The sequence below is a fragment of the Colossoma macropomum genome, unplaced genomic scaffold (assembly GCF_904425465.1).
Source record: "Colossoma macropomum unplaced genomic scaffold, Colossoma_macropomum, whole genome shotgun sequence".
In the NCBI taxonomy this organism is placed as follows: Eukaryota; Metazoa; Chordata; class Actinopteri; order Characiformes; family Serrasalmidae; genus Colossoma; species Colossoma macropomum.
Window position 1 is genome coordinate 27,832,225 of NW_023494800.1, and position 14,652 is coordinate 27,846,876.

Genomic DNA, 14,652 nt, shown 5'->3' on the forward strand with positions numbered 1-14,652 from the left:
AGCAGGAGAGAAGCTTAAATGAGAGGTAGTGGAAGGTAGATGTTGGGAGTTGTGGGAATGAAAAACATAAGGGGTGGTGTGAAAAAGGATAAAAATATGAAAATATAAAAGATGATGACAGAGAAATTGTAAGGCAGTTGAGTCACAGTAGCTGGGAGTCAGCAGGGAGAAAAAGTTTTGTAAGATGAAAAATGAGAATGGGATGAAGGCAAAGAGAAATAATAGCACAGGGGTGGCACAGCGTTGATCTGCTCACAGTCGCTAAGCACACATTCAGCTGAGAGACTGTCACTCCTTCTTTCTCAGCCCCCTGTCCTACTCTGGCCTCTGCACCAATGTTAATATGGGTACCAAGTGTCCCTGATTCTCCTTTGCCCATACTATTCATTCATATACTGATGACTAACTACACACCAGCAATCTTCCTAGAATATCTCATATTTGTCATTATGAATCAGCCTCACCTCAAAAGAACTGTGACCACACTGACAAAGAAAACTTTAACAGAATCAGTCCATATTTTCCAGCACGTGTCATATACGTGGGGGCTGACCAGCAGCATATGCCAACACATACATAGAAGCACAGTCATGATGTAGCTTTAGGGTCAAGCTAGTAATGAAGCAATGAGCAGCAATTTTTCAAAATATCTGCATAATTAAATGGTTAAAATGTAAATAAAGTCATTCAAAGTGGTTTGACATAAAATGCTCTATTCTAGAGAAACCTAACGAGTTAGAATTACTCATGGTGGTGGTGATATCTAAAGTGCTTAATACCTCTAAAAGGTACCTCACAAAAAGGTTGTTACATTTAAAAATGTACAAGTACTGGCCTACATCACATATGCATGGTGCAGAGGTACATGCAGGGAGTTCTGAGGCAACTGTACTCAAGGAACACATAGTTTTGGATGTATCTATGTTTAACCATTATCATCTTAATATCAAAAATGAAAATTCAGAATACATGTCTAAGATTCTTGGTCATATTTGACAACAAAATGGCTATATTGTCATCATAGACACTGTGATCCCTGGTTCCTATCATCAACACTGTAAGGAAATCTGAATTGGTCAGTTTCCCTAATGCATTATTTCCATCAAACCACTCTGAATGACCGTTTACATCTCAAAGATTGAAATATGCAGAGTTACAAAAAACTGTGGAATTTTCCTTTAACAAATTAAAGACTAACTAGGTTTATTTTGAGGAGAACAATATCAAGCATAAATATTTGTAACTTGGAAAAAATGCCAAACCCCAAGCATTTATCTCCTTGTTGCAATGTCAGCACTCAAATCTTTTAGCCAAACAAGTTCAACACACAGTTTTAACAAAGAAAACTGTCAAGTCATTATTTAAAAAATACTCTTCATACCAAGGAAGACATTTTGATGAACAAGAAGCTGGGTGAAACAAAATATACTCAAAGTATGAGCAAATCAGAAAGTCTTTGTTGGTATCTTTTTTTTTACTTAGCTGAATAGAAACCGCAAGAAATTCAAGTTTCAAACGTGGTGTTCCTAACCTCTGACAGTGACAAGCTGTGTCTATCTACACCTGCACTTTTTTGCATCCCAGCTTTTTAACAGCCATCTCCCAACCACAACTCTTTGTGACTAAAACCTGTGGTGATTATGACCAATCACTCAGTCCGACAGATAATGACCAGGGCAACTCTTCAAAAGTCCTTAAAATTTGATCAGCTTACACCAAGAGAGGTGGACCAGGGCGAGGGAGGGACAGCCACAACACTGCCAAGTACACCTGTATAGGTGTTCCCTGTGGTCAGCACCTAGCTTGGTTTCGTTTCATGCTTTCCACAAGCTTCAACTGCCCTCGAGCTAGGGCACATCTGATCCAGAGCCGAGGAAATCCAAATCAAAGCCACATGCCAATCGAGCGGCCTACTTACTTTTCTCATGTAGTAAACCTACCAGGAGCAGGGGTGAAAAAAACTGTAGTTGTTCTAAGATTAGCGGAACTGGTTCCAAGTGGATGCGACACTGAGTAGCACCTTGTGGAGGAGAAAACAAAACGTGATACACTTTGACTACTTTTACACCCACTCCACTAGCTGAGAGAGGAATACACAAGCAAGAGCACATCACCTTGAATTCCAACCGATTCATGTCTTAAGCAGCGTTTCCTTCGCAATCCTGAACTTTCTTCCAGACAATGCGGCAACAAAGCAGATGGCAATCTTATTACAAGCGACTTCTATTACACCTATTCCATTTAGGTTGGGGGGTGTGGGGGAAATAATGAATACAAGTGCTAAATATATTCCGCGATCTGCCAGCAGACAACTACAAAAGATTTGCGAGGGAGAAGCCAAGGCGACAGGGTGATTATTATTATATATTTTTTTTCAACTTGACACTGATAAACAGAGAGAGTGCAAGCGACACGGTGCACAAAAGTGCCATGTCCTCCCACGAAGAGTGGCAAAACAGTTAGTTAGAAAACAACAGCGCTTCCCAGCACTGGCAGACAAGTGCTGTCAAAGTGGCAGCTACCGGGGTTTAATGTGCTTTGATATCCCCCATGACGCACGGAGGAAAGAGAGCAAGAGGGAAGCTGCGCCGCAGGTATGTTAGTGCTGAAGCGCAAAGACACCACAGTGCAGCCCATCAGTGCTCACAGCAGATGGCCACTGTAGCAAAACTTACTAAAACGAACAACCACATCTTTAAAAATAAAAAGTAGTTGCCATAAAAGAACCAATTCTGGTCTCCTAAAGAACCTTTCAATCTATGGTTCCTTAGGAAACTCCACAGAAACAACTGCACTGAATAGATCTTTAGGGAAACAAAAGTGGCTCTTCTATGGCAGTGCTCCAATTATATCCATTATTAAGAGTGCACTCTACCTAAAATTTATATTCTGGGGTCCATAACATCGAAAAAACTAATTTTCCTCACTTTATGATTCAGAGTCTATGTAGTATGTGAACTTTATTACAGTTTCAAAATAACAATCCAAACAGTGTATATATGGAAACTAAAGTGCAAATCAGCTTACAAAAAACAGTGAATTTACATATATCTGCCTATTCAGCCTTCAGTGGTTTAGCTCCACTCATTCACAGTGAAGTTAAAAGGAGTGTTTCAGCCTGAACTGCTTTCTGAATGAGACACAATAGAATACAAAAACAGCCTGTTTTATTCCAAAGTATAAAGTGAGGTTGGAAAATGGTAAAAAGTGAATGACGACACAAACATTAATGACTCAGGGCAAAAAAATAAAATATAAAAAAAATGTAGGATACAGCACAAATCTATCCTGATTTATTATCAGTCTCTAACATCCTTTCCTAGTATCAACAACTAAATGTGAACCATCAGAGATGACCCCAGACAACAGGGCTCTGATACAGCAGCGTTTAACAAAAAACAGCAGAGCTAGCAAGAGCTACAGCAAATATCTATAATGCAAATCTTATAGGTATAAAGTCTCTTGTGTATATTCAACCACAAGCAAGCTACTCTGGAATCAACTGTCAACCCCACTTATGTCCACTTTATTACACTCACTGGCCACTTTATGAGGTCCACCTATAAAGTTTCAAACAGTTCCCAGTCTTTGTCCTGGAGTATCCCCACCATGCATATTTAGTTGTTTTTCTGATCTAACTAAACAGCTAATTAACAAGCCGATTATGTCATACAGGGGACATCAGGACCAAGACTGACCTAATTTATAGGTCTATTATATAGGTTTACAATTCCTCAATAAGTATTTTCTGACCACAGGACTACTGTTAATATCACATGCGTGGCGGACCACTCTCAACATGTGACACAATGTAGCATGGTATAGCATGTGGCACTGGGGTAGAAGTGTATCAGACACTGCAGTGTCACCACCCCTCAAAATATCCAGCCGAGAGCGGCTGTGTGGTTCTGGCCATTGAAGATGATTAACAAATCGTTCATGCCAACAGATGACAGTTGGAGCTGCAAGGTGACTGCTCTGATACGTACGTATCTGGACAGGCGGATGTCAGAACATGAGATTTTGCTAATGCTCATACTGAACCCATAAAAACATACTTGAGCAGACACACAATGCAAGAAACAGCGCTTGTACGTCAAAAAATTAAATATGTTTACATATTCAAACAAAGCGCAACCGCAGAGCCCGCGTGAACGCCACAAAAGACCGTCTGCAGTGCCAAACATGCAGCTGTGCATGGATCAGCCTGCGGTGACACTCACATGCAGTGTAGAGATACCACCAGGAGAGGAGGTCTTACCTGTTTAGTCATGGAGTCGATGAGACGCACGTAGAAGTCCTGCTCTGTCCTAATGCCTGTAACAGAGGTTCGTTGGAGAGGGAATTCAGTGTTTATAGCTTTATGATCAAGTGCCTTAGGGGTTTACTAGGCAGTACTAACATGGCCTCACTGACATTGACTCAACACTTGGAAGTGCGTCACACCTACGCTGCACGTGGCTACGGTTAAAAATAAGGGGAGGAGGGGAATGGGTGCGCACCTGCCCTTGGCTAGGCTAGCCACGGTGAACTAATTAGTTAGCTAGCCATGCAAACTTTGAAACTGAGAATTTAATCTGAACACAAAATACATACATTTTGTGAATAATCGCTTCGTTATTTTGTATTTTCTTTCTTTTTGTTATTGCTAGCTGTGTAGCTTTTAGCTTGCTAATTACAGTTACATCGGCAGCCACGTAACATAGAAAATGGAATGTTAGTTTTGAAATATCACTTATTTTAACTTATTTCATTACTAACCGCTTTGTCTACTACTGTTAGGAGTTTGAAAAGGCAATTGCATCAAATGATAATGATTTCTGGGCTAGTTCTGCTGCTGAGGAAGCCACTTGTTTTCACTCGGTCCCTCGCCTCCGAGGCTCTTCTAACAAACTTCACTTGAGCTAGTACAGTAATGGAACGACCCTTAAATGGCATCAGGGATTCCCTCAAAGTGACACGACAGGGCCAAGCCGACTAGCGCGCGCTAAAATGAGTACAGAAACGGGCGGATAAACTCTATTTGTTTTTCTTAAGGAAACGCGAATGCTCGAGGGTAGCCGTCTGAGGCAAAATATACCAAAAATGAAAATTCACGTTGTCCGACTGAATATATAGGCTATGACAGACGTAAAAAACGTAAACAAAATAGTCATGTTCAGCTACAAATTACAAAAACCTATAGTAATAATTAAATAATGTCCACCATTCACACCCACTGAATGTATTACAGTGAAAGTACGGAAAACGAATTTGATACAGTTCAGGGAACTAACGTTTACACAGTAGACGCTCCACACAAACCAGCCTGGCTCTGGTTGAGAGAGTCCCGCGGTAAACAGACTGCAGAGAGAGCAGCACGTGTTAGGAGTTACTCTCCATCGCGGGTGTTTAAGTAAGAAGAGTTCTAAAAATTATAAGATATAAAAACATACACAAAGGGGAGCGGTCTGAACCGTCTCCTGGGCTTCAGTTTAAACACGTACAAGAATACTGGTATTAACCAACGCCAAATTCAGCCCGATTCTGATTGGTCACTCATGAGCAGTGCAGAAACCAATCACAGTCCGTTGTGTCACATGACAAAGCGAATCGATTTGTGAATATTAAAAATATGAAAAGTAAATGTAAGATTTTTTAGAGAGCTCCGTGCAACTTTTTAAGTCTGTTAACGTCTTCAAATTGCTCCAATATGGTGTTTAATGTTGATAAGTCAATCATGAGTTTAATTGTTTACAAGCCAGTTACTTAAACGATGCTAATCGCTGACTTAAACGTGTAAATGAAACGTCAATCTTCGTGTGATGTGACTGCACCTGCTTTCCGGAGCTATTTTTAATGTCGTCGAATGCAAAGTGTGTTTGTGGTGGGAGTGTGTGTGCGTGTGTGTGTGTATGTATGGTGTGTGAAGCGAAAGCAGAGGCCTGAACAGTGTCGTACCGTTACTGTAGAGGAGCTGCAGCCTGTAATGTATTCCATTGTTGGTCTTTTCTCCAGTGGTCTCCTGGGCGGAAATACAGCGGAGAAAAAGCACATCAAAACAGCATAGCAGTCATGAGGATATCATGCTTTTGACAGACGAAGATATTTATTCTAAGACAAACACTGAATGCAAATGCAGTGAAGAACGAAGGCGAAAGAACAGCATTTATTCTCCTAGACTTTGTAAGGCCTGAAGAGGCTGCAGTAATTATGGAAACGTACTTTTCTGGTGATACAACTGAATACGAATTATAGAGAATTATAATGAGTTATAAAATAATTATCGACTAAACGCTGCACATTTCCACATTTAAAAAAAAACATAGACAAAAATAATTTTCAGCCACTAATACAGCTTCACATTAGTAACTAAAAATAAAATTTAGACAACGTTGTGAAATTAATTTATCTATCTTCTGAAGGGCTGCAATGTGTGGCATTAAATGTAGTTAAATGTAGTTAGTTAAACCTAAATAACTATTAAATTCCAAAAAATTTCATTGCCTGAGTAAAAGTGACCTTTACAAAAGTGTGGATTTTCTGTATTTCCGTGCATTTTTTTATTGTCGGGCTAAATCCAAGACATCATTAAAAGTATACAGCATAAATAATTGTACACATGCATAAAACATTATGCATAAATAAAGCGCACATGCTTAAATAATTACAGTTTTTAATTTGAATGTTTTCTTCAATCCTTTACAGACTAAATTTGAGGCTGAAAAATAATTTAACAGTTTGTGTAAAAAATGGAAAGAGGAACAGATATGACCTTACCTTTTCTTTCTCCACGAAGTCAACGAATGAGGTCCTCTCGATTTCCACCGGCTGACCCTGCCGGTCATAAAGCGCCAAAACGAAGTGGAAGAAGTTGGATTTGCGCAGGTTGGAAGGCGGCTGCTTCTCAAAGTGCGCGCGAGCCAGAGCGAGCCCACTGTGGACACACACACAGAGGGCACGAGCAGTGAGCCGGGTCCGGAGTTAGAGAGAGAAATGTAGACTTTTTATTAACTTTCAATTTTATAACTGAGTCCTAATTCAATTGTTTTTAATTTACATGTGCTTAGCAACAACAATAATATTCACAACACTATTTATAATGTCAACATAAATTACAACAACGATAATGACAATAATAATAATAATAACAATAATAATAATAATAATAATAATAATAATAATACATGTTGCGATATATTCTTCTTCTTATTATTATTATTATTTTTTTTATTATTATCATCACACCCACCCCTTAAAAAGAAGTTCTTTATAGGGTTTTTAGCAAATGTAACTGTTAACTAACAGTTTAAACCTTTGAAAGTTTAAATGTTTCTTTGCAAGGTTAAATATTTTCTCTATGATGTAGATATGATGTATGATTGTTGTACATGGCTCTTTAAAGAACCTTTTAAAACCTTTTTTCGGTACTTTATAGAACCCTTGCTAAGAGTGTAGCATTAACATTTTTGTTGTTATTGTAGTTCTTGTTGTTGCACTTCTTATGTTTGACAATTACACTCACTCATGTTGTTATTATTAATATTAATCTATCATTGTTATTATCATTCTTATTGTCGTCTTATTGTCATTCTTATTGTCGTTTTTGTTATTATTAATAATATTAATATCGTGCTGTTATTATTGTTAGATGTGATTATTTTGCTGTTGTAGTAAGCTAGTTGAAGTTATGTTAAGCACAGCGCACTTCTCTCTGCTGTAAGGTAAGCGCAGTGTGTGTGTGTGTGTGTGTGTGTGTGAGAGAGAGAGAGAGAGAGAGGGAGAGAGAGAGAGCTGTCTCTGTGTGTTACCTCTGCGCGGCGGTGCTCGCGTCCAGCACTCCGGCTCCCTGCATCCACGACCTCACCGCCGCCGCGTTCATCCCGAGCGGCTCCTCTTTCAACGCGCTTGCGCTCCGCTGCACGCTCTCCTGAACGGCGAACATGAAAGCGCGCTCTCTCCCTCACGCGCACACACACACACACGCACGCGCGCGGGCACGCACACACACACGCACGTGCCCCCGTCAGTGCGCGCGCGCTCTCGGGTGTCCCGGGTTACCGCGTGGGCCGAGAGATAGATAGAAACAGAGAGAGAGAGAGAGAGAGAGAGAGAGAGAGAGAGAGAGAAAGAGAGAAAGTCGACCGAATCTAAACGACACCAAACAAGGCAACAAGTACACGAACAGCGAGGTCCAAATCCAAGTGTCACCAAGACGACAGTCGAAGATTTTCGAAGAAACTGCGAACGGAAGCCAAACAGTGGATGGAGCTGTGAGCCGGCACGAGTGTCTCTCGTGTTCAGAAAACTGATGGTGTCAAACACAGCTTACAGTCCGCACTGCTATCAGATGTCATCATCCTTCAAGAAGTTTTCTCGTCTTTGCTTTCCTTTCTTCCTCTGATTTTTTTGTCCCCAGCACAGACCTTTCTCTGTCAGAAAAGCAGGAAAATGAAATGATAAAGAAACGATAAAGCCGAGAGGGGGAGTCCCCTGATCGCTGCAGATTCCGAGTCGCCCCTCTGGTTAAAACTGAAGTGATTTGTGTCCCTTCCCTAAGGATTCCTCTCTGACTGTCTCTGCGAGCCAAACATGAGCACACTAACCCCAAAGGCTGGAGGGCGGGGACAGGGGGGCAGGGAAAACGAGGCTACGCCCACAACAAAATTCCCGCGAATCACAGCGGTGAACGGTTAATTGCATGTTCAAGCCCCGCCCTTTCTACTGCTGGGCTAAAAGTCTGTCAGAAGCGCCCATACGCCGAAGAAGGCGAGTGCTGAGGTGAGATGTGCGCGGTACCGCCAGTTGTTTACGTACTTCTGCCTTAACGATGAACGACGTCAGACAAAAAACATCCTGCGTGAAGCGAGAAAAAGGGCGAACTTTCTACAACTTTTCGCCCGTGTAGGCTGTGTCCTGTCCTGCATTTCGACTGCACGTTAATTCTCATGACGGTTAGGTTTTACTGGACCAGCGCACTGTTCTACCCATAAACCCCGAGCGCTGGATTAACAGTTAGAAGTCCATACGAAGAGTGACTTTGTCACTATTTGTTCTTTCAGCTCTTGGCAATGTGTAGCAACATTTCGCAGCAGATTCACTATGAATTAGGAGAAGCGACTTTACCTCAAACCTGGAGGCGAACAGTCATGGCAAAGACATTAAATACACCAGAAAACAGCTGCTGTATGTTACGTTTACAGATATCCACAGTATTTTTAATAGTTAGATTTTTTACTCCACACAGAGAACGTGCTTAACAGCACTAAGAAAAGACACTTTTACTGTTTTAGAAGTATCATAATATTTTGTGATATTCTAATACTCTAATTTTGTTTTGTGTAGATAAAGTGAGGGGTGGATGTAGGAGAGGTCCACTCTATTTCAAAACAGCCTGTCATTCGACATCATTTATTGCAGCAGCACAATATTCACAATATTTCACAGGTTCGAAAGCTGAGAGGGACTACAGAGAAAATATGCTTTTCCCTCTTAAGTGTGCTTACAGTGACAGCAGGCAGGGAAAATAACAGCCATATTGGGAAATTAAACAGAATTAGTAGGTATGGATCAGTTACAGTCGGCTTCATAGAAATAAATCAAGAACTAAAATAACAAATAAAAAACAATTGTATGATATAAAATACACTTGAAAGCGAAGCACAAAGAAAAATGTTCTGTTAGACAGCTGCATACACTGGATTACGAGAAGCATTTTTTGTGGTTGAAATGGTGAAGCATGTGCGAAATCACCGTTAGAATAACCAGAGAATGAGAATGTGAATGATTTCCCAGCCGTTGCAGTGAACGATAAGCTTTGTGCAACTTTCACTGATGCAACCCGGTCAAATATGGAGATGTGTTTCACTGCCTGAAACGTCTTTGCAGCCACATTAGCGACACGACGACCAGAATAGACCTCGATATATGGGGAATGTTTGTGTATGAGTATGTGAAGATTTTTAGAGCATCTGTTTAGCACTGAGTAGACTATACAGTCTGTCATTCCTTACGACGTTATGAAGGCACAGGCAGGCAAGAGGTGAAGAGTCTCTCGTAGAGCTGTTTGATTTTCCGCTCTGTTCGCTGCGACTGTAGCTGTGTGGTCAGTGTTTACAGGCCCTGAGTTCGAACAAACGCAGCTTACTCACTCCATCAGCCACAGTGCAGTTAGCACTAAAAATACAGGATAAAGAGGAGCGAAAACTGGACAGTTCAGTTCCGCAGCACGAGAGTTGGCCTTTTTTTTTCATTCAGCCAACATTTTGTCAGAGCTTGATTTGTAGTCCAGAATACAGTGTCGTGACAAACACTTAAATACAACAACAACAACAACAATAATAATAATAATAATAATAATAATAATAATAATAATAAAAGTCTTGAGGGTGCAGCTAAAAACTAAAAATAAGGCCGATAAGAATGGACAAAAAACATATATATTTTTATATAAATATGTATTATACATTTATAAAAATATAATATATATTATACATTTATAAAATACTCATGACTTGTAATAAATTAATCCCATTGCAACTACCGCTCAACAGGTTGTAGTAGCCCATTTGAATTTACTAGCGTCTCTCGTGAGCATTTCGCATGTAAAACAAGCCGAAACTAAAACAACTGTAAAAGCTTGTTCGGCGTTATTAGTCACGTTGTAGTTAACAGAAATGATTTTTACAACGTCGTTGTGAAGAATAAATAACGCGAGTCTTACTAATAGGGTTATTACAGTTCCCTATTTTTAGTCTATGATAAAACAATTAAAAATACAATTCTTCTGAAACAACGTCAGGCCTACGTTCCTCTCGGCGCATTTAACATGCTAAAGCATAAAACAATAAAATATTAGGCTGCCTGTGGATGCTGTTTTCTTTTTCAGGTCTGTGAGTGCTTTTATTTTCAGATCTGTGGATTTGGTGAGAAATTTGGCAGCTTTGAAAGCGCTGCGGCGTGATTGTGGTTCAACGCTCACATGGGAAGCTGATAGAAAATGCAACACCGCCATCGTGTGTCTGAACTTCAAATGACACCCGTTCAACTTGCCCGTTTAAGAACAGTAACGCGGTCTTTATGTGGGATAAATGTGACTGCAGGGCAAAAAAGCGAAGAAAAACAGTAAAAGTTTTTGGGGGAGGTCATGCAGGAGCTGTTAAAACAGCTGCCTGTAAAACAATCTTGTGCACAGACTGGAGTTTGTGGTGGGGGGGTGGGGGGTTCTGTAGTAAGTAAATTTTAATGATATAGCATTTAGCAGCAACCAGTGTTGAGTCAAAGTGCTTTTCAACCTTGAAACGACACATACACAAATAATTACTTATTATAAAAATACATAAGTTGACTTACCAACGAATTCTGGTGTTTCAATGTTGCCAATGAATAAACATATGCAGGGGCACCACTAAGGATTTTGAGCCTGATGAAAAGATATCACATTGGGCCACACCACCCCACCACCACAGGCCATGCCAACCCTGAAAATATAACACTGTGACATGCATGCAACATTCTGATAGATTTGGTATGGGGAAGGGGTGATGGGGCTGATCCACTGGTAGTGGTATAGGGATGGGTTGATAGTGCTGATTCATTGTTAGCGGTATAGGGATGGGGTGATCTGGTTGATTCATTGGTGGGGTGTGGGGAAGGAGGGACAGGGCTGGTTAATTGGTGGGGTGTTGGCATAAAGAGACAAGGCTAGTTAATTGGTGGGGTATGGGGATGAAGAGACAGGGCTGGTTCATTGGTGGGGTATTGGGATGAAGAGACAGGGCTAGTTAATTGGTGGGGTATGGGGATGAAGAGACAGGGCTAGTTAATTGGTGGGGTATGGGAATGAAGAGACAGGGCTGGTTCATTGGTGGGGTATTGGGATGAAGAGACAGGGCTGGTTCATTGGTGGGGTATGGGGATGAAGAGACAGGGTAGTTAATTGGTGGGGTGTGGGGATGAAGAGACAGAGCTAGTTAAATGGTGGGGCATGGGGATGGGGACACAGGGCTGATTCATTAGTAGGGGTCCTAACTTGCCCGATGGCACCCTGGAAAAAATGTTTTAGGACTAAAAAAAGTGCCTTTTCGCTGTAACTGAGACCAAGGAACAGCCAAAGCTGGTCAGAAGACCTTAATGATCTAAGTGCCATATGTGGATTGAGTGGGTTGTTAATGTTAATTCAGTATAGACTCAGCTCAATATTACTTACCCCTTATCAGAATATTTTATAGAAAACTAAAAAATTATCACAAGTAATCAAAATATCATTAGTTTTTTAATGCTGGTAACATTTTCTGATATGGAGACTTAGGCTATCAAACTATCCTGCCTGTACATTTCAAAGCTGGTAGCATTTTCTGACACAGTAATTTATATCCTATATATAAATATCCTACCTACAGTTTTATGTAAGGAGCTACCTATAGGTTAAATACGTGCTAGGTTAGAATATTTCATGTAAAGCATGTAAAGATAGATTCTAAAGAACAACTCAGTTTTCTTTATAAACACTGAACCTTCTGCTAAAGCCTGAGTAGACTGATAAATCAATGTGATCAGTTACTAACCTCAGTGTTACTGAGCTCTGCTGAAGCTGAAGTTGACTGAAAAATCAGTGTGATGATCAGTTATTAATCTCAGTGTCACCAAGCTCTACTAAAGCCCGAGTTGACTGATAAATCAATGTGATGATCCGTTATTGATCTCAGCAATACTAAACAATGGAACCTCATGAGTGATAAGCTTAGCACTGGACTCATGCCTGCATTCTGAGGCAAATTACATAAATGTCATTAATTGAAAATAACTACCCAGTTGTAATCAAATTTGCAAGATTTTGTTATTGGGATGTTATAGATTTTTTTGCTTAGTTCATGAGATGTAAGTGGGAATATGGGAGAAGCAGCAGACTGCAGAAGGCAATGAGGGGCAAAATAATGTTGAGAGTGTGAACTTTTTATGAAACTTATTACCAGAAGAAGCTTCTTTAAAGAGCAGTAATCGCCAGGTTTCAAGGGACGATATAACGTATCATCAGTGTAGCAATAGACGATATGTTCTCTAAATGGCTAGTTTAGAGGATTCAGGCAGAAATATCCAACTATTTGACTTCCCTTTGTTAACCAGCAAGTGGTTAAACCATGCAAGCAAACATCATATCTGAAAGATTTAAAGAGATACTCTCTGATTTTAGGTTTATGATGTGGCCCTAAGAGGCTCGGGCCTCTGGATTCCGATCATATGGAATTCGTACTGTGTGGGCCTTGACAAAGCTATTATTTTATTCAATTTTCCCACTAAAATGACTTACTTTAAACCTAATTAGCCTATTTACACTACATCATTTTAGTTAAGAACAAATATACTACTGCACTAGCTGAAACTGGAAAAGTTTCTTAACATGCCCCGTATTATCTCATGGCCTATTATAAACCTTCTGTATATGCAGTACAAAGTTTCAAAGCTGTGAAATACAGGAAAAACCTTTGCTTATGTTACTGCTTTGGAGAAAGGTTCAAATACTAGCTCAAAATGTGGTAAATTGTAATAATCTACAAAGTGACACATAAGACGGCTTCAATATAGCTTAAATGTAACATAACATGACCAAATATAGTCACTATGAAGACTAAATAAATGTGCCATAAACCAGGTCTGATCAACGGTCTTCACTTAATATTTAAACTCTTAAATTTCACAGTTCTGTTTAATGCAATTGTTGGGACATAAACAGTCATTCAGAACAGTTTAATGTGAAATGGCTCACTGTACAGAAATTTACAGACTTGGATCTCTTTACAATGGAGATGAGGAACCAGGGATCATGACACTACTACCTAAATAGTCATTTTATTTACTGTCCAAAATGACCAGTGAACCTACAGTACTTGCTGAGTTTCTTTAAGTACTATTTCACTTTGTAACACCTTGCATGTACCTCTCCACCACGACTGGGTTTAAAAATACATTTCAGGCCACAAGTGTGTCTTACAACTATCATAACACAATGTTTCCAGGCATCAGGCAAATTATTTGTAACATTTCATGTAACCACTTCCTGTGATGTAGCTTTTAGAGTAAACAATTAAAACTTCTGGTTCCCATCATCATTGCTCTAAACAGTTTCTCTAGAGCATCTTCGAACGACTTTACATGTTGAGCATTTAATTGGGCACAAACTTTGAAAGGTCAGTAAAATACCAATAGTTTAACAAACTGCCAGTTACTCACCATTATTTCAGTACTGTCAACTGCACAAAGGTGGAAAACTTTTTGGATACCTTTGATATTCATTACTGTTTAATTTAATCCATCAAAATGGATTGAGACACTCTCTGAAAATACAGATGGTGTGTGTATTCCTTAAAAAAAGCAAAATGTAATATGTAAATGAAGATTCGCTATCTATATTTCATACCTCATGGTGATCAAAAGGTATAAACATACAAATGTCTCAGACTCGACCCCTGATTAAGCAAAAAACAATTTATTTTTGACATTCAGCATTGTAAAATGGATTACATGTCTCATGAAAAAAAAAAGAAAAAAAATGCTCTGTAGTCCAAGTCTACTACTTTACACAGCCTAATTAGAGAACATAGGTAAACATGTAATTTAGTTTGTAAAAAAAAACAAAAAAACAAAAACCAAAACGAAACTGCCCAAATTTCCAAT

General features: G+C 39.7%; 1 protein-coding gene across 4 annotated transcripts in view; it reads right to left on the bottom strand.

The window, feature by feature from the left end:
• The window catches only part of ebf1b (EBF transcription factor 1b), a 153,627-nt gene extending 145,703 nt beyond the window's left edge, over positions 1 to 7,924 (bottom strand). For all 4 annotated transcript variants that reach the window (XM_036588170.1, XM_036588167.1, XM_036588171.1 and 1 more), the window contains exons 1-4: positions 7,791 to 7,924; positions 6,760 to 6,916; positions 5,941 to 6,004; positions 4,262 to 4,317 (exon numbers count right to left, since the gene is read on the bottom strand). In XM_036588170.1, coding sequence (XP_036444063.1) covers positions 4,262 to 4,317; positions 5,941 to 6,004; positions 6,760 to 6,916; positions 7,791 to 7,924 — 411 coding nt within the window. The remainder of the gene's footprint in view (positions 1 to 4,261; positions 4,318 to 5,940; positions 6,005 to 6,759; positions 6,917 to 7,790) is intronic.
• Positions 7,925 to 14,652: the final 6,728 nt, after the last annotated feature.